Raw genomic sequence first — 25,425 nt, 5'->3', positions numbered from 1 at the left:
GCCATCTTGTGACGATGTGGGGGCGGCCATCTTGTGGTGGCCATCTTGTGATGATGTGGGGAGGCCATCTTGTGATGACACGAGGGCTCGAGGGCCACCTAGGCTTTTATTAGTATAGATATATAATTGAAGTGAAGATCCAGGAACAGGATGGGGAAATATTTAAATGCCATTACAGTAATTCAGGTGAGAAGCAAAGACCTGAAATAGAATAGTAACAATTAGAATTGACACATCAATGTAAGAATAGTAAAATCTGCTTAATTTGGCAATTTTCTGAAAGTGAAGTGTAGGAGTCAGATGAGTATGATGCATTATGACTAGGCTGGTATATCTCAAAAGTGCAAAGTTAAATTAAGACCAGGACATCCTACTTAATAGATAAAACTTAAAAATAATATCTAAATTCATGCCTAAAAAGCTTTTGATGAAATTCAACCTATTTTTTTTATTAAAATCTTTCAGAAAATAGAAATAGAAAGATATTACCTAATATGATAAATATCTATTTCAAAGCAAAAATCAGCAATCACATTGAATGATAATTTTTACTAAGTTTATTTCCATTATAATCAAATAAAACATGGTTGCCTATAATAACCATTAATCTTAAATACATTGTTCTGAAACTTGAGGCTAATTATACTTAAGCTATAAAACAAAGACAATTAAGAAGAAGACAAAAATTGTCATTTGCAGATCATATAACAGTCTTTTAAGAGAAGCTCTAAAATTGACAAGAGATCAGTAAAAGGGCTAACAAATAGTTAGACAAAAGATAAATATCCCAAAATAAACAGTCTATACTAACAAAGTACTACGCACTCCAATTTTAGACAAAATGAGGAATATAAATGGGTAAAATGACCCTTACCTTAAGGACCTTAAATCTATTTAAGAACTAAGCTATTAAAAGAAAATACAAATTTTGAAGTAGAAGAGAACTAAATAGGTGTTTGATGAGTGACATGCAAAGGTCACTGCTGGTAAGAGTATAAGTTAATACAAACTTTCTAGGAAGCAAGTTGGCACTTTATTTCAAGAGTTTTACTTAATACTTCTTGGACTTGCTAATTCACCCTATAGAAATTTTTCCAATGGAATTAATCAGATATGTGGACAGATATCTTTATGTGGAGATATTGCCTTAGCTGGTTTGGCTTAGTGAAAGAGCGTTGGCCTGTGGACTGAAGGGTCCCAGGTTCAATTCCAGTCAAGGGCACATGCCCGGGTTGCGGGCTCGATCCCCAGTAGGGGGCATGCAGGAGACAGCCGATCAATGATTCTCTCTCATCATTGATGTTTCTATCTCTCTCTCCCTCTCCCTTCCTCTCCAAAATCAATAAAAAAATATTAAAAAAAATATGTTTGGAGATATTTATTACAGTATTGTGTATAACAGTAAATACCAGAAACAATCTAAATATTCATCAAAATCATATTAGGGGAGGAAATGGAAAATGTTCATTATAAAGTATTTATGTGATGAAAACAGGTTACAAAACAATTTGTAAATATACATTAATTTTTTCCCCCTTAAAAAGTGGGGAGAGAAATAAATCAGTTAATCTGAATATATAAAAATTTTATCAGTGGTTATTTCTGGATATTAATTTTTTCTTTTCACCTATCTGATATTTAAAAAACATTTTTGTTGCCCTGGCCAGTGTGGCTCATTTGGTTAGAGTGTCATCCAGTGCACTGAAGGATCGTGGGTTCGATTTCAGTCAGGACACATACCCAAGTTATGGGTTCCATCCTCAATTGGGGCATGTCCAGGAGGCAACAGATGAATGTTTCTCTCTCACTTCGATGTTTCTCTCTCTCCCTTTCCCTTCCTCTCTGTCTAGAATCAATGAAAAACATATCCTTGGGTGAGGATTTAAAAAATAAAAGTAGCCCAGGCTGGTGTTTTTCAGTGGTTAGAGCATCGACACATGCACGGAAGGATCCCAGGTTTGATTCCCTGTCAAGAGCACGTATCTCGGTTGTGGGTTTGATCCCCTGCCCCAGTTGTGGTACATGCAGGAGGCAACCAATCAATGTGTGTCTCTCACATCGATGTTTCTCTCTCTCTCTCTCTCTCCACCCCCACCCCACCCCTCTTCCCTTTCACGCTTTCTAAAAATCAATGGAAAAAATGTCCTTGGATGAGGAATTTTTTTAAAAAGTAAACAATTTGCATTAGAAGTAAATTTAACATAAAGCCAAAACCGGTTTGGCTCAGTGGATAGAGCATCAGCCTGTGGACTGAAAGGTCCCAGGTTCGATGCCGGTCAAGGGCACGTACCTTGGTTGCGGGCACATCCCCAGTGGGAGGTGTGCAGGAGGCAGCTGATCGATGTTTCTCTCTCATCGATGTTTCTGGCTCTCTATCCCTCTCCCTTCCTCTCTGTAGAAAATCAATAAAATATATTTAAAAAAAAATAAATTTAACATAAAAAAACGTTGTTATAACAGGTGTGTTATACTTGTTTAGGTATACTCGGTATACTTGGTCAGGTCAAGGTCAGTAGTAATTAGTATGTGTTTGTAAGTAGTAGAATTATGGTTTGACCTAGCTCTGTTTCACTGTAAAGCCTGTACTTAAAATGGAGCAGATTAAAAGCGATTAAAAATAATTGGAGAGCCCTGACCGGTTTGGCTCAGTGAATAGAGCGTCGGCCTGTGGACTGAAGGGTCCCAGGTTCGATTCCGGTCAAGGGCATGTACCTTGGTTGCGGCCACATCCCCAGTAGGAGCTGTGCAGGAGGCAGCTGAATCGATGTTTCTCTCTCATCGATGTTTCTAACTCTCTATCCCTCTCCTTCTCCCTTCCTCTCTGTAAAAAAATCAATAAAATATATTTAAAAAAATAATTGGAGACAAACTACTTTTTGTTGAAAAGAAGTTTGGTGAAAAGAAGATGAGAGAGGTGTATGTATGTATGTATGTAATTAGAGTTAAATCCCACAGCTGTGCAGCCCAGCATTACTGTACTGTCTTCCAGTTTGCCTTCCAGTTTGTACTATCTTCCTTTCACAGCCAGACTTCTTTTAGCATTGTTTTCTCTTATAAAAATAAAGCCTTGCAACACTGGCTGGGTAGCTCAGTTGGTTAGAGCATTGTCCTGATACGCCAAGGTTGTGGGTTTGATCCCCGGTCAGGGCACAAACAAGAATCAACCAATGAATGCATAAATAAGTGGAACAACAAATCCATGTTTCTCTCTCAAAAAAAAAAAAAAAAAATCAATGAAAAAAATAAAAGTGTTACAGATGGGTAAAGTGAAAATTAAATGGCTCTCTATCCCCTACCCTGACTCTCCCAATTTTCTTCCCCAGTAGGTGATAAGCAGAGCAGACTGCTGAGAGTCCTTGTCTATGCATATTATTTTACACAAGTGGGATCACATTATGCATATTGTTCCACAGTTCATTCGTATGAAATATTACCTAGACATTACTTTTATGTCAGTGTGTATAGATCCTATGAAATAATGCTACTTTAGTCCTCCTAAGCTATAGCCTATATACCATAGGACTTACTTGCTTAAAAATCTCCCATCATTTCACATCATCTTTTGAAATTCATATTCCCCAGTCTAGTATTCAAGACCTTCTGGTATAAAACCACCTTAATAGTTCAACTTGATCTTCTACTATCTTATACTTGCCTCAGGCCCCAGCCAGCTGCACTACTTACTGATGATTGTATGTGTCTTTGTTAGTATTTTTTCTTATGTCTAAAATTTCTCTCATGTTACTCATCTTTTTGTGTCCAGATGCTATTTTCCTTCTTGCTGTCTTTCCCGCTTCTTTTCCCAAATAGATTTTTGGGGGCAGAGAATATGTCTTTTCAGTATTGTATATTCAGTGCCTTTTATAATTCATGCTATGAAGAAGCATACTAGTATAATCTAGTAGGAGAACAAGACAGACAAACTTGAAACATTAAGGGACCATTCCTGAGAATACTAAGTAGAGCATACCTTATAAGTGGGGACAGCATTTCAGAGGAGGATAGAATCACTGCTCATGGATACCCGGGCATAGGGATGTTAGGGTAGTTATGAAGGCTTCATGGGAAAGTAGGATTTGAATTGGGACCTGGAAGGAGGGTATGGTTTGCATAGGCAGAGGGAGAGAAGGGTGGCTTTGTGGCCCAGGGAACAGAAGGCCCAGAGGTGGCAGTTGTCAAGTTGCTAAGTGGAGAAAGCCAGATGAGAAAATGCGCGTATTGAAGAGTGCTGGGTCCTAAGGCTGTGCCAGGAGATGCGGGGCAGGCAGCAGGTGTCATTGGAACCTCCAGCACAGGGAGCACCCTGAGGAACTGGTGTATTATTGTAAGGTTCTGTCCCATGCCTAGCTGTGCTGGAGTCTGAGGCAAAGGAACTCAGTAATACTGACCCCATCTTCATTCACAATTTTGATATTCTGTTCATTGTAGATTTTTTTACATTAATTTCGATTTTTAAATATATTGCATTAAAACATGATTAATCTTGGTTATTGCATTTTTAGGCATCCTCTTAAATTTTGTGCCTTACTCCCAGTCCTGTGTTCTATTTCTGAAGTTTGGTGGAGGGGACATGGGTATTTATTTTATTATTATTATTAATCATGGCTTACTCATGTTATAAATATTCTTTGGTTAGCAGGCAGTAGTTCATAAAAACAATTAAGATAAAGAAATTAGACTTTTAAGATTAATTTGGAACTTTGGGACCTGAAACTCAAAAGGGAAAAAGAATCATTTGGGCTCCTAAGTCAATATCTAGGGGAGAGTGACTCCCTTTTGCTGCAGCGTATGCAGGACAAGCAGAAAAGAGTGGTTTTGCTCACATCTAAGTGAGTGAACGATGGCTGGATGGGGGTACCAGAGGCTGTTGTTCACTTGGAGATAGGCCTTCAGCAATTCAGCTGCTGCAGCAAGAACAATTGCTGGAGGCAAGCTTCCACAAATGGGCCACACAGAGTGGACCTGCCCCACATCTCACATAAAACAAACCCATCCAGCCATGCTTAAGGAGAAGCAGCTCACTGCTTACCACAGGGCCACGGCCCAAGAAACAACGGAAGATTCACGAACTCTATACATGTCTCAAGGCTACTTGAGTCCAATAAAAGAGGTGATATTTGATACTAGTACATCTAAAAATGTAAAATCTAAAAAATATGAAATCTATTGTTCATTAGCACATTAGTGACTAATAAAAGATTTTTTGGAGCCAGGAAAGTCAATGAGTATGCAGCGCAAATCTCAAATAAGGCCAGGGAAAGGTTGAAAGGTGCAGGCTCCTCCCCTCGCTCTGTCCCCAGGTGCACTGCTCAATCTTTTTTTAAAAAATATATTTTTATTGATTTCAGAGAGGAAGGGAGAGGGAGAGAGAGACAGAAACATCAATGATTAGAGAGAACAACTGACCGGCTGCCTCCTGCTCGCCCCCCACTGGGGACCTAGCCTGCAACCCGGGCATGTGCCCTTGACCAGAATTGAACCTGGGACCCTTCAGTCTGCAGGCCGATGCTCTATCCACTGAGCCAAACCGGCTAGGGCATTCTCTGTCTTTTGATGTGACCTCCCAGTCAGGGCCAGTGTTCAGTGAGAGCTTATTTGGGCTCAGGGTGGATGTTTTGGCATGATATGTAAAAGCCACAGGCTAAATTTTATCATCAGGTGAGTGGGTGGTCACAGACGATGGCTGATTCTGAGGCCTAGGACCAAGATCCTCTCCACCACATACTTGCTGGGATAATGACCCCTCTTGTTGGAATTACTGGCAAAGTTGTTCTTCAGAGCTGAAGGAGAGATAAAGAGTTTTCCAGACAAAAAAGCTGAAGAAATTCACCATCACTAGATTGGCCTTGCAAGAAGTGTTAAAGGGCATTCTCCAAGCTGTTGAGCAAAACACCTGAACAGAATGAAGACTTCCAATGCAGAAATTGCTTCTGGTGGAGGTACTAGAATGAGTGGCCATCATTTTTTTTTTTTTTTTTTATGAGCACTTGCCATGACTTTATTTATTTTTTTTTTAAATTGTTTGAAGTATTACAAATAGTAGTGCATATGTCTCCTTTTTTTTTTTCCTTCCCCATTGACCTTCCCCCGGCCTCCCCTTCCCCCCAGTACATGCCTTTACCTGCCCCCTCCCCCCAGTGTTTTTTATCCATTGGTTATGCTTATATGCATGCGTACAAGTCCTTCGGTTGATCTCTTACAGCCCCCCTCCCCCCCCGCAACCTCCTCTGCCTTCCCACTGTAGTTTGACAGTCTGTTCAATGCTTCTTTGCCTCTGTATCTATTTTTTCCCCATTTCATTCCTTTAAAAAATCTTGCCTCTGCAGACTAGAAATAAACATATAATAACCAAGAATGTTTGAGTCCCAGTTTCCATGTCCAACAGTTCTGAGTCCCCATTTCAATGTCAAACAGTTCCTTATGTGTACATGTCAGCAATGATATCTGGATGGTGGGCACATGGTGGCAATGCAAGTCCGACCCTCTCTGGTTTGGTCCTAGGCAACTTGCTGCGTCGCACAGCTGCTGGCTGCTAGCGTGGCAAGGCGTCATCAGCGTCTTCCATCTCTGGACTGTTTCTCCTCTTGTCTTCGTGGTTGGAGCAGACCTGTCAATTCCTCTCTGTTGCAGGAATCCACATGGTCTTGGAGTTGTTTTCTGAAAATATACAAACATATTCTCGACCACAAGTTAATAAAGGAATCTTTTCTATATAATTGATTGGGATCCTTTTTATTTTTGCCCAAACGATTTTCTTTTGTCTTATTTAGACACCATGTGTGTTTTTCATGGGTGTCTTGCTGTTAGCATTACAAATGAAAACTAATTTTGTAAAGTAAAAATTTTCTAGATGTAATTTACTTATAGGATATTTTTCCTTACATGATATTACCCTTTTATCCCCCCTTTTTTGATTAATGGAGGCTTTTGTAACTTTTATAATGCAGTCTTAATGACTTTAAATTTTTTGACAAAAATATGACTGCTTTAGTTTCATTGCATGTTCAGGAATTTTACCATGAGATGAACTACCAATAGAAATTTTAGTTACCACATTAGGAACAGCTTTTTGTCCAGTACAATTAAATTTTCTTGAATATTCACTTATTTCAATTAGCCTATTTAAATTAATCTGAAAACTTGATTATTATTTTACTGTCAAATTTAATACTCTACCAACAATCTTAATTTACCCTGTAAATATTAGTGGAAAGGATTATTTGCATTCTTGAGTAGGCCCTGAGCATTCCTGGTGCTAGGCTGGATTTAGATATAGGGCAGCTGCTGTCGGCCAAGTCTCTGTCTGTTACCTGGGTCCCAATCTGAGCTGGGCCAAGTCACTGTCTGTCACCTGTGTCCCGATCTGAGCTGGGCGTGGGAAGCAAAGCAGCTATGGGGGCAGGAGACATCCCTCAGACGGGGTGAGGGTTCAGGCCCCTGCAAGGTTGGGGGGGTGAGGGTCTGTGCCCCACCTCTGTTGATCCCCAAGTTCTCTCCTGATGGCCCCTCTGCGACTGTGCCTGTCTTAGGTTGTTCCTTCCCTGAGGAATCTTACCCATCTCTGGCTAACCAGTCATCCTCCGGGGCCAAGCAGGGTGATGTGAGGTTCAGTTCTGTCTCCTTGGTAGCCTATGCCCCCGTGGCCTCCACACCCAGTACCTGCCTTGGGAATCCCCTGGCCTGCTGGCGGGGCCTCAGCACTGATCACATATCTTGGGGAACTCAGGTTTCTTCTCCAGAGAGGGCCCAGCTCACACGATTGGGCGAGAGACAGATCCATGGTACCAGCCACCACGAGGCTTCATGCTCAGCATGAACAGAAAGCTCAGGCAACAGCTGAGGTCAATTGGATTGTGAGAAGAGGGTCCCTCTTGGCACAAAAGGCAAGAGGGGCCAATATAGAATGCTCAAGTGAGTGGCCATCATTAAGGTAGAGCTCATCCACTGCAGAACCTGTAGTCCTTAGAGCAGGGGTCCTCAAACTTTTTAAACAGGGGGCCAGTTCACTGTCCCTCAGACCGTTGGAGGGCCGGACTATAGTTTAAAAAGAACTATGAACAAATTTCTATGCGCACTGTGGGCCCGGGACGAGTTGGCTGCTAAGCAGGACAGGCAGCGGCACCCGGCGGGCTGGATAAATGTCCTCGGCAGGCCGCATGAGGCCCGCAGGCCGTAGTTTGAGGACCCCTGCCTTAGAGCCACCTGACATGAGTCCATAAGGGGAATCAGTCATGCAATTGCAGCTAAAGATATTCTTTTATGTAGTTACTAGAGGCTCGGTACATGAATTTGTGCATGGGTGGGGTCCCTTGGGGTGGCCTGCGGAGATTGGGCCCCAGCTTGTGCCCCCAGCCTCGCAGCCCCGCCTGGCACCCTGCCTTGGCCTGGCGCCACCCCCTCACCTACTCCACCATCCCACCTGAGGGGCGATCAGTTGGGGCCGGGCCCCCCGCCACCGCCGCTGGTCATCATCTGTGGGGCGATTGGTGGGGCGATTGGGCTCCACTGGCACCTGCCTTGACCTGGCGCCACGCGCTCACCTGGTCCACCATCCTGCCGTGGTCCCTCTCTTGTTGGGGCCCACTAGGCCCGGCAATGCCTCCACTGCCACCCACTGCCAGCACTGCGTCGCCAACGCCCACCATGTTCCGCGCTACCCCATGGTGGTCAGTGCATGTCAGAGCGAGCGGTCAAACCCTCGGTCAAACTCCTGGTGGAATGACCACCCTAGGGGACAATTTGCATATTAGGCTTTTATTATATAGGACTAGGGGCCCGGTGCCCAAATTCGTGCACTGGTGGAGTCCCTTGGCCTGGCCTGCGGGATTGGGCCAAAACCGGCTCTCCAACATCCCCCGAGGGGTCCCAGATTCCAAGAGGGTGCCGGTCAGGCTGAGGGACCCTCCCAGTACATGACTGGCCAGGGAGGGACGCAGGGGTTTGCCAGCCGAGGAGGGACCACAGGAGGGCTCCAGGGCGTGTCCAGCCTGTCTCACTCAGTCCCGATCATCTGGACCCCAGCAGCAAGCTAACCTACCGGTTGCAGCATCTGCCCCCTGGTGGTCAGTGTATGTCATAGCGACTGGTTGACCAGTCAACTGTCTGCCCCTTGGTGGTCAGTGCACATCATAGCAAGTGGTTGAGCAGCCTTAACATATTGTTAGCATATTACACTTTGTTTATTTATTTATTTATTTATTTATTTTATTTTATTTATTTTTTTTAAAATTTAATAAATCTTTATTGTTCAGATTATTACAATTGTTTCTCCTTTTTCCCCCCATAGCTCCCCTCAACCCGGTTCCCACCCCACCCTCTGCCCTTACCTCCCCCTCACTGTCCTCATCCATAGGTGTACAATTTTTGTCCAGGCTCTTCCTGCACCTCCATACCCTTTTCCCCCTGAGAATTATCAGTCCACTCCCTTTCTATGCCCCTGTTTCTATTATATTCACCAGTTTATTCTGTTCCTCAGATTTTTAATTCACTTGATTTTTAGATTCACTTGTTGATAGATATGTATTAGTTGTTCATAATTTTTATCTTTACCTTTTTCTTCTTCTTCCTCATCTGTGAAGCTCTTTATCTGATCTTCCATTCTGAATGATAACTTTGCTGGGTAGAGTAATCTTGGTTGTAGGTTCTTGCTATTCATCACTTTGAATATTTCTTGCCACTCCCGTCTGGCCTGCATAGTTTCTGTTGAGAAATCAGCTGACAATCGTATGGGTGCTCCCTTGTAGGTAACTAACTGTTTTTCTCTTGCTGCTTTCAATATTCTCTCTTTGTCTTTTGCTCTTGGCATTTTAATTATGATGTGTTTTGGTGTGGTTCTCTTTGGATTCCTTTTGTTTGGGGTTCTGTGCGCTTCCTGGACTTGTAAGTCTATTTCTTTCACCAGGTGGGGGAAGTTTTCGGTCATTATTTCTTCAAATAGGTTTTCAGTATCTTGCTCTCTCTCTTCTTCTGGCACCCCCATAATTTGGATGTTGGTATGCTTGAAGTTGTCCCAGAGGCTTCTTACACTATCTTCAACTTTTTGGATTCTTTTTTGCTTTTCCGGTTGAGTGTTTTTTGCTTCTTTGTATTTCAAATCTTTGACTTGATTCTTGCGTTCCTCTAGTCTGCTATTGGGTCTCTGTATAATATTTTTTATTTCTGTCAGTGTATGTTTAATTTCTAGTTGGTCCTTTTTCATATCCCCGAGGGTCTCGCTAAATTTATCAGCCTTTTCTAGGAAATTCTTGAAAAACCTTATAACCGTGGTTTTGAATTCTATATCCAGTCGTTTGTTTTCTTCCATTTCTTTCGTTTGTGATCTGTTTGTCTCCGCATTTTCGTTGCTTCCCTGAGTTGGTAGGGTAGCTTTGTGTGCTAGGTGTCCTATATGGCCCAGTGTGTCGGCTTACCCTGTTACCTGAGGAAGACACTCTTGGTGCACCCCTTTGTGGACTGTGTGTACAGCCTTATTGTAGTTAAGTCTTGATTGTTGTTGGTATCACTGGGAGGAATTGACCTCCAGGCCAATTGGCTATGAGTATCAACTGTGTCTACGCCGGGAGACCTTTAGTGTTGGAGACAGCCTTATGGGACCAGACTTGCAAAATTTCAAAAGCCTCTGTGCTCAGCTTGGATGGGGCCGAGTCTCAGGGCTGAGCAGACAGTCTTGGCTTCCCGTCAGCCCTGCCCTTGCGCGCGTGCCTCCAGACCTCTGCCTTTCGTGGCTCCCCTGAGTTTCCTCCTGACAGTCCACATTCCCCCCGTAAGAGCGTGGGTCCCCAGGGGCTCGCCTGGAACTGGGGTTCAGTGCAGTTGGAACTGGTGATCAGTGCAGTCAGGAGCTCCCGACTCCCTTCCGCTAGGGAAAGCCAGCGGCAACCTCCGCAATCAGTCTTCTCTGTGCGCACTCGCGTGTGTGCGCGGCTCCAGACCCCTGCTTGCTGCGGCTCCCAGAGTCTCCGAGTCTCCGTGTGCCTTTCTCTCTACCTGACAGTACAGACTCCCCCCGTATGAGCCTGGGTCCACGGGGTTTCGCCCGGAACTGGGGTTCAGTGCAGTCGGAACTGGGGTTCAGTGCAGTCGGGGGCTTCCTTCCCCCTCCCACCAGAGAAAGCCAGCCAGGCACTCAGCCGCCCTTCCTCTCTGCGTGCGTGTCTCCGTACCTCAGCCCTTTGCAGCTCCTCTGATTCTCTGTGAGCTTTTCTCTTTCCTTCTAGTTGTAGAATTTCCACTCAGCCAGCTTTCCTGTGGTTCTGGATGATGTCCGTTCTGTCTTTTAGTTGTAGTTTTGAAATTGTTGTGCGAGGCAGCAGTTTAGGTGCTTACCTATGCCGCCATCTTGGTTTTTCCAGCATATTACACTTTGATTGGCTGAACAGCCAACCGGACATTTAGTGTGCCGGCCATGGGTGAACCTGAGGGCGGGTGGTGAAGGATTAGAAAAGACAGACAAGAGAATAAAGCTTGGGCTAGGTGGGATGTTGCCCTCTGATTAGAGAGATAGTGCCACGGCCTGCAAGCCCGTCTTTATTTTATAGCCAAATTCCACGAGGCAAAATGAGGGTGTGGTCAAGATGTTTACAGTGTTCTTTCAGGTTTCGAATCTTACTCAATTACATGCACCTGAACTCTATCAAGCCCACATCACTTAGCCTCCTGGGACCACAGGTTCGGACCATAAGGTCAAGCTTACACCTATAGCCTTTGGTTATAATTGTGCTGGGACTTGCACGTGGCTTTGCCACGAAAGGATCCATACCCTCTCATTAGTCCGAGGCTTGAACCTGTCCAAACGCTGTATCTGCTCTCCACACTTAGCATATTAGGCTTTTATTATATAGGATCTTTATTGGTTCTGTACTTCTACCTCATTGAAACTGTGGTATAGTGTCCAGTGCTATTGGGATAATTGCATGCATACTCCTTCCCAGTGAGCAAATACCTTAGACTTGTACCGACCTCACTTGATCCTGGCAGAAACACATCAGCCATACTAGTTTTTGGTTCTGTGAATGGAAAAATCAATAAAGCCCTTTCCTTTAGGCAGTTCTTTTGAGCCTGGCTTCTTGAGATCTATTCTTAAAATAATAAACTTCCATGTTTCTTCAAGACCATGTTTAAACCTCACCCTCTCCATATATAGTTGATCTCTCCCTGAATACTCACCATCATGTTTTGTAGTTGTTTGTTTTCATGTCTGCCTTCTTTATAAGGCTGTGAGCTTAATGATGGTAGGGACTGCGGCCTTTTATTCTTCCTCTTCTTATGCAGGGCCATGTACAGTGATTGGCCCAGAGCAGGTGCTTCATAAATGTTGAATTAGTAATCAGGGGCTCACAGGTTTACTAAGATTTTTGTACTTCTCTCTTCCATTTCACCAGGCTGCAGGAATTAGTTGATCGAGTCCTAGAACGTTTTCAGGCATCTGGACTAATAGTGAAAGAGTGGACTAGTGTGAAACTCCATGCTACCGTCATGAATACTCTATTAAGGAAAGACCCCAATGGTAAGTCCACAGAATGTAGCACAGTTTGTCGTTAGTAAGGCCGAATGATATAATCTCTGGAGTTTAAATAGAATGGGCCTATCAAATAATTTCTGATATATCTTCTTGTTTTGATCTGTTAGCTTGTTTAAATGAGCACAGTGGAAGTGTGCAGGGACATGTCTAGCATGAGATTGTGGCATCCCTAATCTTTTATTTCTGTCATACACAGGGTTGTCAGATTTAGCATATAGAAATACAGGATGCCCAGGTAAATTTTAGGTAAACAATGAATAATTACTTTAGTATAAGTATGTCCCATGCAATACTTGCTGGCTTATTTTGAAAGAAGAAAGAAGAAAGGGAGATTAGCTGGTAAAAGTAAATGTTAGACTAGTGGTTCTCAACTAGGGGCAGTTTTGTCCCCTAGAGCAGCGGTCGCCAACCGGTGGTCCGCAGACCACTGGTGGTCCGTGAGGTCTGAAAGGTTGGCGACTGTTGGTTTAAGGAAACCTTTGGAGCAGTGGTCGCCAACTGGTGGTCCGCGGACCACTGGTGGTCTGTGAGGTCCGAAAGGTTGGCGACCGATGCCCTAGAGGATATATGGGATTGTCTGGAGACATTTTCGGTTGTTACAGTTAGGGGGCTAGAGGTGGGTTTCTGCTGACATCTAGTGCGTAGAGGCCAGGAATCCTGTGTAACCCTCTGCAACACACAGTATAGACCCCACAGCAAAGAATTATTCAGTCCAAAATGTCAACAGCACCAAGGTTGAGGAACCTTTTGTTAGAGTAATAACTTTTTCCCCCTCATGGAATCTGAGGCTTCTTATAAAAATGCCTTGTTTTAACCCTACATTTTAAAAAGGGTCTTCTTTTTCTTTCCACTTCCCCTCCCCAAGTGAAAGCTTCTTTAACACGTTCAGCATCTGTCTGATCAGCCACAGATTCAAGTTCTATGCAACTTCTTTTTCAAAGACCTATTGTGTAAAAGATACCAGCACAAAATCCCATGTTTAATGTTGTTGTTTAACTCAGTAATTCTTTTATTTTGATTTTAATCACTTGTGACTACTTCAGAAGTGTTAAGAAATGACTTGCAGATATACTTAAAAATACTGAATTGACAGCTAATTTGGATGATATGTTTCTAGGCAGTTCTCATTTTGTCACTTACTCCATTTAAACTCAAGGTCCTTATTTATACCTCATCTCTTTCCTGAGTTGTAGAAACTCTACCTGGGAATCGAGAGGGGAATACCAGGTAATCTCCATTTCCACTTCTCTGAAAGCTTGGGTTTGGAAAAATGAACCTCAGAAAGTAGAAAGTAAGATACTAAACAGGATTGAATCAACATAAAGGGACCCCAAAGTAGAGGGATGGAACCAACATTTTAGGTTATAAAATGCTCCCAAGAACCTATTTCTAATCAGAATTGGCATCTGATTTCTCTACATCTTTATTATGTCTTTTTTTATTATTGCCATTCTGTGGGTGTGAAGTGGTATCTCATTGTGGTTTTTATTATCATTTCCCTAAAGGCTAATGCTACTTACAGATTTTGAAACTGTCATTAAACATTTCAATCTTCAGATATGATTACTGTTTTTTATAGATAATTATTTATATATGATTTACTTTAAAATTCCACATCTTCTCTTAACAGGGGATTTATTTATTTATTTATTTTTTAAATAAATCTTTATTCAGATTATTACAATTATTTCTCCTTTTTCCCCCCATAGCTCCCCTCCACCCCTTTCCCACCCCACCTTCTGCCCTTACCTCCCCCCCACTGTCCTCATCCATAGGTGTATGATTTTTGTCCATTCTCTTCATGAACCCCCCCATACCCCTTTCCCCCTGAGAATTATCAGCCCACTCCCTTTCTATGCCCCTGATTCTATTATATTCACCAGATTATTCTGCTCCTCAGGTTTTTAATTCACTTGATTTTTAGGTTGGCTTGTTGATAGATATGTATTTGTTGTTCATAATTTTTTTTCTCTTTACTTTTTTCTTCTTCCTCTTCTTTAAGAATACCTTTCAGCATTTCATATAGTACTGGTTTGGTGGTGATGAACTCCTTCAGCTTTTTCTTATCTGTGAAGCTCTTTATCTGCCCTTCAATTCTGAATGATAGCTTTGCTGGGTAGAGTAATCTTGGTTGTAGGTTCTTGCTATTCATCACATTGAAAATTTCTTGCCACTCCCGTCTGGCCTGCATAGTTTCTGTTGAGAAGTCAGCTGACAGTCGTATGGGTGCTCCCTTGTAGGTAATTAACTGTTTTTCTCTTGCTGCTTTTAATATTCTCTCTTTGTCTTTTGCTCTTGGCATTTTAATTATGATGTGTCTTGGTGTGGTCCTCTTTGGATTCCTTTTGTTTGGGGTTCTGTGGGCTTCCTGGACTTGTAAGTCTATTTCTTTCACCAGGTGGGGGAAGTTTTCGGTCATTATTTCTTCAAATAGGTTTTCAGTATCTTGCTCTCTCTCTTCTTCTGGCACCCCCATAATTCTGATGTTGGTACGCTTGAAGTTGTCCCAGAGTCTTCTTACATTATCTTCAACTTTTTGGATTTTTTTTTTGGCTTTTTGCTTTTTCGGTTGAGTGTTTTTTGCTTCTTTGTATTTCAATTCTTTGACCTGATTCTTGTGTTCCTCTATTCTGTTTCTGGGTCTCTGTATAATATTTTTTATTTCAGTCAGTGTATGTTTAATTTCTAGTTGGTCCTTTTTCATATCTTCGAGGGTCTCGTTATATTTATCGGCCTTTTCTAGGATATTCTTAAAAAGTCTTATAACGGTGGTTTTGAATTCTATATCCAGTCGTTTGTTTTCCTCCATTTCTTTCGTTTGTGATCTGATTCTTTGACCCCGCATTTTCACTGGATCCCTGAGTTGGTAAGGTAGATATTTGTGCTAGGTTTCCAATATGGCCCAGTGGGTCTGCTTCCCCAGTTAACCTGAGGTGGACACTCTTGGTGCACCCCTTTGTGGACTGTGTGTACAGCCTTGTTGTAATTAAGTCTTTATTGTTGTTGGTATCACTGGGAAGAATTGACCTCCGGGCCAGTTGGCTGTAAGGATCAGCTGTGTCTATGCTGGGAGAAGTTCGGTGCTGGAGACAGCCTTATAGGATTAGACTTGCCAAATTGCAATAGCCTCTGTGCTCAGCTTGGATGGGGTGGAGTCTCAGTCTTGGCTTCCTGTCAGCCCCGCCCCTGCGCGCATGTGCGCTTTCAGTCCTCCGCCTTCCCCAGCTCGAGTCTCCGCCTGAGAGTCCAGACTCCCCCCACAAGAGCGTGGGTCCCCAGGGGCTCGCCTGGAACTGGGGTTCACTGCAGTCAGAACTGGGGCTCGGTGCAGTCAGAATCCTCTGACTCCCCTCCACTAGGGAAAGCCTGTGGCAACCCCCGCAGCCTTTTTGCGCACCGGCGCAGCGCGTGTGCGCACTTTCAGTCCTCCGCCTTCCCCGGCTCCTGAGTCTCCGCCCGAGAGTCCAGACTCCCCCTACAAGAGCGTGGGTCCCCAGGGGCTCGCCTGGAACCGGGGTTCACTGCAGTCAGAACTGGGGCTCAGTCAGGATCCTCTGACTCCCTTTCACTAGGGAAAGCCTATGGCTACCTCCGCAGCCTTTGTGCGCACTGGCCCGTGTGCGCCTTCAGACTTCTGCCTTTCCCAGCTCGCGGTCCGAGGCTTCCTTCCCCCTTCCGCCAGAGGAAGTCAGCCAAGCTCTCAGCCGCCCTTCCTCTCTGCGCGCACAAAGCCCCTTTGCCGTACCTCCAATTCTCTGTGAGCTTTTCTCCTTCCTTCTAGTTGTAGAATTTTCACTCAGCCTGCTTTCCTGTGGTTCTGGATGGTGTCCGTTCTGTCTTTTAGTTGTAGTTTTGAAATTGTTGTGCGAGGCAGCAGTTTAGGTGTTTACCTATGCCGCCATCTTGGTTTCTCCTCTACAGGGGATTTATTTTTAAGTTGCAAAATATCAATGGAATTGGGAGCTTTGATTAAGAGAATACTTCTAATTAGAGAAATGGTTCCATAGTTACCCATGTATAATTCCAGTGGGCTAGCTAAAATATATTATGTTCATGGAGTTAGCACTTAAATCTTAGTCCTTAAATCTGGTTTTTATTTTATTTTATTAAGGACTAAGATTTAAGGACTTATATATATTTTACCAAGATATAAAATATATATATATTTTATCAATTCTGACTTGGTAGTCCCCATGCCTATATACAGTAAAAGACCATACTCAAAAGTGGAAATGCAAATATTTTTTAGGACAGGAAAGAGTTGATATTTTTGGAAAATATCCTCAGAGTTAAATAATTCTTTTTTTTTTAAAATTTAATAAATCTTTATTGTTCAGATTATTACAATTGTTCCTCTTTTTCCCCCCATAGCTCCCCTCCACCCGGTTCCCACCCCACCCTCTGCCCTTAACACCCCCCTCCCCACTATCCTCATCCATAGGTGTTCGATTTTTGTCCAGTCTCTTCCCGCACCCCTCTCACCCCTTTCCCCCCGAGAATTGTCAGTCCACTCCCTTTCTATGCCCCTGATTCTATTATATTCACCAGTTTATTCTGTTCATCAGATTTTTTTATTCACTTGATTTTTAGATTCACTTGTTGATAGAATGTATTTGTTGTTCATAATTTTTATCTTTACCTTTTTCTTCTTCTTCCTCTTCTTAAAGAATACCTTTCAGCATTTCATATAATACTGGTTTGGCCGTGATGAACTCCTTTAGCTTTTTCTTATCTGTGAAGCTCTTTATCTGCCCTTCAATTCTGAATGATAGCTTTGCTGGGTAGGTTCTTGCTATTCATCACTTTGAATATTTCTTGCCACTCCCGTCTGGCCTGCATAGTTTCTGTTGAGAAATCAGCTGACAGTCATATGGGTGCTCCCTTGTAGGTAACTAACTGTTTTTCTCTTGCTGCTTTTAATATTCTCTCTTTGTCTTTTGCTCTTGGCATTTTAATTATGATGTGTCTTGGTGTGGTCCTCTTTGGATTCCTTTTGTTTGGGGTTCTGTGTGCTTCCTGGACTTGTAAGTCTATTTCTTTCACCAGGTAGGAGAAGTTTTCTGTCATTATTTCTTCAAATAGGTTTTCAGTATCTTGCTTTCTCTCTTCTTCTGGCACCCCCATAATTTGGATGTTGGTATGCTTGAAGTTGTCCCAGAGGCTCCTTATACTATCTTCATATTTTTGTGTATGTGTGTGTGTGTTTTTTTAATATACTTTTTTTTATTGATTTTAGAGAGGGAAAGAGAGAAACATCAATGATGCGTGAGAATCATTGATCAACTGCCTCCTGCACGCCCCCTACTGGGGGTCAAGCCCACAACCAAGGCATGTGTCCTTGACCGGAATTGAACCCAGGACCTTTCAGTCCGTAGGCTGACAATCTATCCACTGAGCCAAACCGGCCAGGGCAGTGGTTGGCAAACTGCCGCTCGCGAGCCGTGGCTTGCCGCTCTATTGACTAATGAGTTTGCCGACCACTGGGCTAGGTCATCACATAAATTATTTTACTTTGGTAGAAGAGGTGGCATTTATAAAAGCTGGTAAACAGGCACTAAATTAGGGTGAATATGCTACAATTCTGATCACAATTCCATTGTGTATGAGGCATGTGCCTGACCAGGAACAGCACCAAGCAATTCTCCAACACCAGCTGGGTGTCCTACACTTCAACTCAGTTCTGACACTATCTACTTGGAGATAGCAACAGATCCCACAGATTAAGGACTCAGTCCTACAAGAATGCTCTGTCCCCCTCACCTCTGCATTTCAGGTGCCAATCGCAAGTCCAGGTTGTTCTTCATGTTGGCATGCCCCAGGATGCCTGCTAGCCCTCTCCTTCTCCTTTCCAATTTTCTTCCTTGCTTCCTTCTTGTAATTTGATGCATGTGTTTTTTCTTTCCTTGTTATTTAGGCCCCCCAGTCAGAAAACAGAAATCTCAGGCCTTGAGAGAATTCTTAGTAGTGTTAGCCCAGGATGACTTGACCCAGGACTTAGCAGATGGTTCCTGTTCAAGCAGTAAGAACAGGTGTACTGAGGAGCAGGTTAGCACTTCAGAAAGAGGTTGCCTCAAACTCTTTTCTGGGCCTCTTCAAGGTAAAACTTTGGCCCTAACCGGTTTGGCTCAGTGGGTCCCGAGTTTGATTCCAGTCAAGGGCCTGTACTGCGGTTGCAAGCTCCTCCCAAGTTATGTGTTTCTCTCACATGGATGTTTCTGTCTTTCCCTCTCTCTTTTGCTCTCTCTAAAAATCAATGGAAAAATACCCTCGGGTGAGGATTTAAGAAATAATAAAAATAAATTTAAAAAAAGTTAAGACTGGGGATTTAAAATTTTCCTGTAGAGGTATGTTAGATGCGTATCCTCTGGGTGTGGCTTCTAGAGACTTCCTGAGTACCTCAGAGTGGAACTGGAAGTAATCCCCATATTCACTGCAGTTCTTCTGGCCTTTTCCAGTTGCCCCTGGTTGGCACCAAAGGGATCAACCATAAGAGGTTCGAATAGCTGGGTTGGAAGCTCATGTATATTTTGAGCTTATGGTTCATATATATTTTGAACCATAAGAGGTTGGAAGAGCACATGGCCCACAGTCAGGAAACAGAAATCGCAGTGGGTTCTAGATGTTCTGTGGCATTCTATGGGAAGGGCTCCTGGCAAAGATTGGCATGATGATTTCCTTGAATGACCCTTGTGACTTTCTGCTTTGATAATTATGTTTAGGGGAAACACTCAATTGGTTAGTGATGCAACCCAGAGCATTAGTTCTTTTTGTGAGTACTTGGGACCAGGTTGGCTCCTCTCCACCAGACTCTTCCAACCTTACAGATTTACAGTCCTTCCTCTTCTTCATTCTACAAATCAGTGTTACTGTCCAGAAGGGAGCCAGTAACACTGCCACCTGTGTGACTTGTTGGCTGGCAGATTATTAAGCAAATTGGGAGGTACTGTAAAACACAACTTCATGCCCACCAGCCTGGGATCCAAGGTCTTCTGCTGGAGCAGCAGGGAACTTCAGACATGAGCAGCTGACCACTGCCCTGGGTGGTCCTTCAAGTGGATAGAAGGGGACCAGTGTCCCGCTCAGCCACATCAGGGAGGTGCAAGGCACCGATTCTTCCCCGGCTTCCAAGCAGCCCCAGCAATCTTCTCTTCTACCCCGCCATCCATCTCCTTTGCTCATCTGCCTGTTAGAACCATTTGCCTAGCTGCCCCTGTTGCCGGCAGCTGTTTGCCAAGGTGCCCTATTGGCGTGCAATTCCGGACTGCCTCTGCATAAGGGACCTGCGCTCACATACTGCAACTGTACACACATCCATGACGGGCCACTATCTTCATATTTTTGGATTCTTTTTTCTTTTTGCTTTTCTGGTTGGGTGTTTTTTGCTTCTTTGTATTTCAAATCTTTGACTTGATTCTTGCGATCCTCCAATCTGCTGTTAGATCTCTGTATAGTATTTTTTATTTCAGTCAGTGTATGCTTAATTTCTAGTTGGTCCTTTTTCATATCCTCGAGGGTCTCACTAAATTTATCAGCCTTTTCTCGGAAATTCTTGAAAAACCTTTTAACCATGATTTTGAAATCTATATCCAGTCGTTTGCTTTCCTCCATTTCTTTCATTTGTGACCTGTTTCTTTGTCTCTGAATTTTGGTTGCTTCCTTGAGTTGATAGAGTGGCTTTGTGTGCTAGGTGTCCTATAGGGCCCAGTGGCTCAGCCTCCCCAGTTACCTGAGGTGGACACTCTTGGTGCACTCCTTTGTGGGCTATGTGCACAGTCTTGTTGTAGTTAAGCCTTGATTGTTGTTGGTATCACTGGGAGGAATTGACCTCCAGGCCAATTGGCTGTGAGGATGAGCTGTGTCTACGCTGGGAGAACTTCTGTGCTGGAGACACCCTTATGAGACAAGACTTGCAAAAGCCTCTGTGCTCAGCTTGGATGGTCTCAGGGCGGAGCAGACAGCATTGGTTTCCCGTCAGCCCTGCCCTAATAGGCCCCTGTGTCTCAGTGTCCTGTGGTAATCACAGCAAGCACCTCTGAGAGAAAGCTACCCTCAAGTTTTGCCCATTGCCAGACAGTCCAGTTTCTCCCCGAATGAGTCTGGGTCCCCAGAGTCTCGCCCGGAACTGGAGTTCAGTGCAGTCGGGAGCTTTTGTCTCCCTCCCGCTTGAGAAAGCCAGCGGTGTACTCAGTTGCCAGCCCTCTCTGCACGCATCTCAGTACCTCTGCCTCCTGCAGTTCCTCTAAGTCTCAGTGTGCTTTTCTCTTTCCTTCTAGTTGTAGAATTTCCACTCAGCCAGCCTTCCTGTGGTTCTGGATGATGTCCGTTTTGTCTTTTAGTTGTAGTTTTGAAATTGTTGTGCGAGGCAGCAGTTTAGGTGTTTATCTATGCCGCCATCTTGGTTTCTCTAAATAATTCTTGAGGATCCTTTGAGTTTTCTATACCCTGTATTCTTCTTCATGTTGAATTTTTACTTGAAAGGGACATAGAATAAGGTTTTATGTTTTCTTTCTTATTATCCCTTTCTTTTGATATTCCTTTTCTGGCTATACTTTAAGGACATCTTTTGGGATAAGCAAGCTAAATTAAATCAAGGAGTTAGAGCGCAGCCTTGATGAGGGTAAGGTCATAGATGTGCTACATTTCTGTGTAGAATGTCTATTAGGATACCTTTGATTGCAACTAAAGGGGTCTTCCTTATTTAGGAGGTGTCCCAAAATCAACCCAAAGCATGGTTGCCAGCATTTTTGACTAGTTAATGTGTGAACTTTTGTGTATTTTTATATATTTAAAAAAACATGCAGCTTTTATAGAATCTTGGGTTTTTAGACTGTGAGGGGCCTTTGAAGATCACCCAGTCTTAACCAGTAACTTTGGAAATGAGGAACGAATGCCCAGAGAGGAGACATACTTGACTAAGACTGTAGGTAGTTACATAGTTGACGTACAATGACTGCTTCAACAGTTTTGAATGAATAAATGTATACTGAATGTGTTGATGACAGAGCTAAGACTAAAGACTGGGTCTCTTGACTAATACCATGATGTTTTCCCTCCATATCATGCCACTTTCCAGTTAGTACATGGAGATTTTGCTAGTTGTACTTATAGAAACCCAAGAGAAAACAAACATAAATAGTCCAAGCTTCTCTTCTGACATTTTCTTTGTAATTTTTACAGCTGAAGGCAGGTACAATATCCACACAGCAGATGGCAAATATATCTTCAAGGAAAGAGAATCATTTGATGGCAGAAACATCTTAAAGGTCAGTATGAAAGAGAGTGAATTAGAAATCCATTGACATGTGTCCTAAATAAACAAGGAAAACAAGTCATTCTCTTTTTAACAGTAAAGTATGTTTTTCTTATGCTTCCCATGAGGCTCATTGACTGAAAGGGCTATTAAAAAAACTTTTTTTAATGTCTTAAAAGAAAAGAGAAATCTTTTTGACTCTGTTAAGGCTGTGGTATCTCTAGAGTATTTGAAATTGATGATTTAAGCAACAAGAATCCAACTACTTGAAACCATAGGAATAAGTTGGTTTTTAACCTGGTGAGTTTTACTCTGTTATTTTTATCTTTGGAGGTCTGAGTTTGCATTTTTTAAGTGAAAATAGAATTGTTTGTCTTGTTCTAGTAAGTTTTCTTTTCTCCCACAAAGTGACTCTCCAAAGTTGTTTCTTCATAATCTATTTTTACTCAGGAACAGCTCATGTCCTAAAAAGTAGGTAGTTTAGTTCTGACTGTTGAGGCTTTGCTTTCTCCATGTTAAATTAATCCATGAAATTTAAATAAAAGGGGCTCTTCAGGATTGCATTTATCTTTCTTCCACAGACCACATTCTGTAATGGCCACAGAATGTTTATGCCCTCTCTGTCAGGTTAACATGCATTGCGTTTCTGGGCAAAGAGTAACATAAGTTGATACCAATGGAGAGGTTTTTAATTCTGCATTTCACTTGTTCTGTAATGGTTTAGGTCATACATTTGCAAGGCCATGGATGTTTTCTTTGGAGCTGGGAGAGAGAAAATGCATTTAATCAGCTTTAGCTTTGGAAATACTTTTCTTTTTTCTTCCCTACCCCGTCCTTCATTCCCTTATCTCGTTTTGTCCCTTGACAGTTTTCTTGTCAATTGCTTCTACTTACTGACATCACTCTTCAGCAGCTACAGAGCCCAACAGGGCAGTGACAGAATTCCCTTAGGCGGACATTCCAGCTCCCACATTGCAGAGCTACATTGATTCCTTCTTTTCCTTATACTGTATCTTTCCTCTTTTCAAAGTATCTATGGTACCTTTGGGTTTGAGTGACAGGCTGCTAATGAATTTAGTTGCAATTAACTACTGAGTTTCCCAGGCCACAGCTTCAGTGTGATATGAATCTTTCTCTATCTCATTTCCTTGGAGACTTTCCAGTACCATAGTTAATTATTTTGCTTTTCTGTTGTTAATTTGATTAAGAAAGAAAATAGACTGAGTGGGAAAAGAAATCTGTAGGAATGATTCAAATCAATTTGGTTCTTTTGGAATTAGAATAAAAACACAGACGATGTGTTGATGTGAAATGCTTTGATGTCTGTAAGAGGGAGGTGCCAGCAGAGTGTGTGTGTGTGGGGCGGGGAGGGAGGAATGGCTGTATGAACATTATGGATTTCTCACTTGATATTTAATTTCTGTCACTTTGTTAAGTCAGTTTTCCAATTAAAGATGCTTTGTCTTAAAATCTCCCTAACCAGCTCAGGGGTGACATGAGTGTAGCTCCCTCTAGTGTTGGCAAGGCCTTGCTATATCTAGTATCTCTATAGCAGCAGCAGTACCCGTATTGGTTCATGCTGAATCAGAATTTTAGAACTGGGCCCACTCGGGTAATTGGAGATCATTTCTTTAATCCCGCTCCACACTAATGACACAAGATCCAACCAGGTTAAAGTGATTTGCAAAAGGTTATTGCTAGTTAGTAATGGAGTTTGAATCAGAACAAAAATTAAAAACTCACAAATTAAAATTGTTTTTGCTGCCTCCCATAAAGATACTTGGTGTCTGTTTTTATTTAATATATTTTATTGATTTCAGAGAGTAAGGAAGAGGGAGAGAGAGATAGAAACATCAATGATGAGAGAGAATCATTGATTGGCTGCCTCCTGCTCGCCCCCCACTGGGGATCGAGCACACAACCCAGGCATGTGCCCCTGACCGGAATTGAACCCGGGACCCTTCAGTGCGCAGGCCAATGCTCTGTCCACTGAGGCAGACCAGCTAGGGCGATACTCAGTGTTTAGATAGAGATCATTAGATATTTGAAAGTAGGCATATCTATTTGAACTGTGATAATGTCTGATTAAAACTTGTTACATAGCCCTGGCTGGTTTTGCTCAGTAGTTAGAGTGTCGACCAGGGGACTAAAGAGTCCCGGGTTCAGGTGAGTCAAGGGCACATACCTTGGTCACAGGCTTGATCCCTGGCCTGGGCCGGGTGCGTATGGAAGGCAACCAATGCATATGTCTCTCTCACATTGATGTTTCTCTCTCTGTCTCTCCCTTCCCTTCCACTCTCTCTAAAAGTTAATGGGAAAAAATATCTTCGAGTGAGGATTAACCAAATAAATAAATAAAAATAAAACACAAGCCCTTAGGCATTTGGGGCTAATAAAACACACACACACACACACACACACACACACAACTTGTTCCATAAATGTTGGGGCAATGGGTGTGCCAGTTAGTCTAAAACTATGGCTAATTAAGAATTGGACTTTTGAGCTGATTTTAATACTGTCACATACTTACTGTGTACCATCTGCCAGACTATGTGCCCTGCAGATAAAACAGCCATTATGATATAATCCCTGCCTTCTAGGAGCTTCCTGTCTTTGAAGGGGTACAGATGATTAACCAGCAATTTACAATACAAAAGGATGGGGGCAAGTTATGAGTATGGAGGAGTACCTTTGAGTACAGGTAGTTATAACAAAACTTCCTTTGGTATAGTTTCCAATATTTTACTCCAGAAAATACCATCTTTCACCTGTGTTTAATCAAAGGGATTAACTTTTTTTTTTCTTTTTTAATAAATCTTTATTGTTCAGATTATTACAGGTGTTCCTCTTTTTTTTCCCCCTAGCTCCCCTCCACCTGATTCCCCACCCCACCCCATGCCCTTACCCCCCGCCACTGTCTTCATCCATAGGTGTAACCTTTTTGTCCAGTCTCTTCCCGCACCCCTCACACCCCCTTCCCCCTGAGAATTGTCAGTCCACTCCCTTTCTATGTCCCTGATTCTATTATATTCACCAGTCCATACTGTTCTTCAGATTTTTTATTCACTTGATTTTTAGATTCACTTGTTGGTAGGTATGTATTTGATGTCATTTTGTTGTTCATAATTTTTATCTTTACCTTTTTCTTCTTCTTCCTCTTCTTAAAGAATACCCTTCAGCATTTCATGTAATCCTGGTTTGGTGGTGATGAACTCCTTTAGCTTTTTCTTGTCTGTGAAGCTCTTTATCTGACCTTCAACTCTGAATGATAGCTTTGCTGGGTAATCTTGGTTGTAGGTTCTTGCTGTTCATCACTTTGAATATTTCTTGCCACTCCCTTCTGGCCTGCATAGTTTCTGCCGAGAAATCAGCTGACAGTCGTATGGGTGCTCCCTTGTAGGTAACTAACCGTTTTTCTCTTGCTGCTTTCAAGATTCTCTCTTTGTCTTTTGCTCTTGGCATTTTAATTATGATGTGTCTTGGTGTGGTCCTCTTTGGATTCCTCTTGTATGGGGTTCTGTGTGCTTCCTAAACTTGTAAGTCTATTTCTTTCACCAGGTAGGGAAAGTTTTCTGTCATTATTTCTTCTAATAGGTTTTCAATATTTTGCTCTTTCTCTCCTTCTGGCACCCCAAAAATTCGGATGTTGGTA

At 42.7% G+C, this 25,425-nt stretch overlaps 1 protein-coding gene across 10 annotated transcripts in view; it reads left to right on the top strand.

Moving 5' to 3' along the window:
* The window catches only part of ASCC1 (activating signal cointegrator 1 complex subunit 1), a gene marked incomplete at its 5' end in the record, with an annotated part of 127,485 nt that overhangs the window by 64,602 nt on the left and 37,458 nt on the right, over positions 1-25,425 (top strand). For all 10 annotated transcript variants that reach the window (XR_013959058.1, XM_080642096.1, XM_080642094.1 and 7 more), the window contains 2 exons: positions 12,381-12,505; positions 21,698-21,783. Coding sequence is in view for 9 of the 10 variants with exons in the window: in XM_080642096.1 (XP_080498222.1) it covers positions 12,381-12,505; positions 21,698-21,783 (211 nt within the window). The remainder of the gene's footprint in view (positions 1-12,380; positions 12,506-21,697; positions 21,784-25,425) is intronic.

The sequence above is a fragment of the Plecotus auritus genome, assembly GCF_963455305.1.
Source record: "Plecotus auritus genome assembly, chromosome: 9".
Classification (NCBI taxonomy): domain Eukaryota; kingdom Metazoa; phylum Chordata; class Mammalia; order Chiroptera; family Vespertilionidae; genus Plecotus; species Plecotus auritus.
The sequence above is the reverse complement of the archived record's forward strand: the minus strand, read 5'-3'. Positions and strand labels throughout refer to the sequence as shown.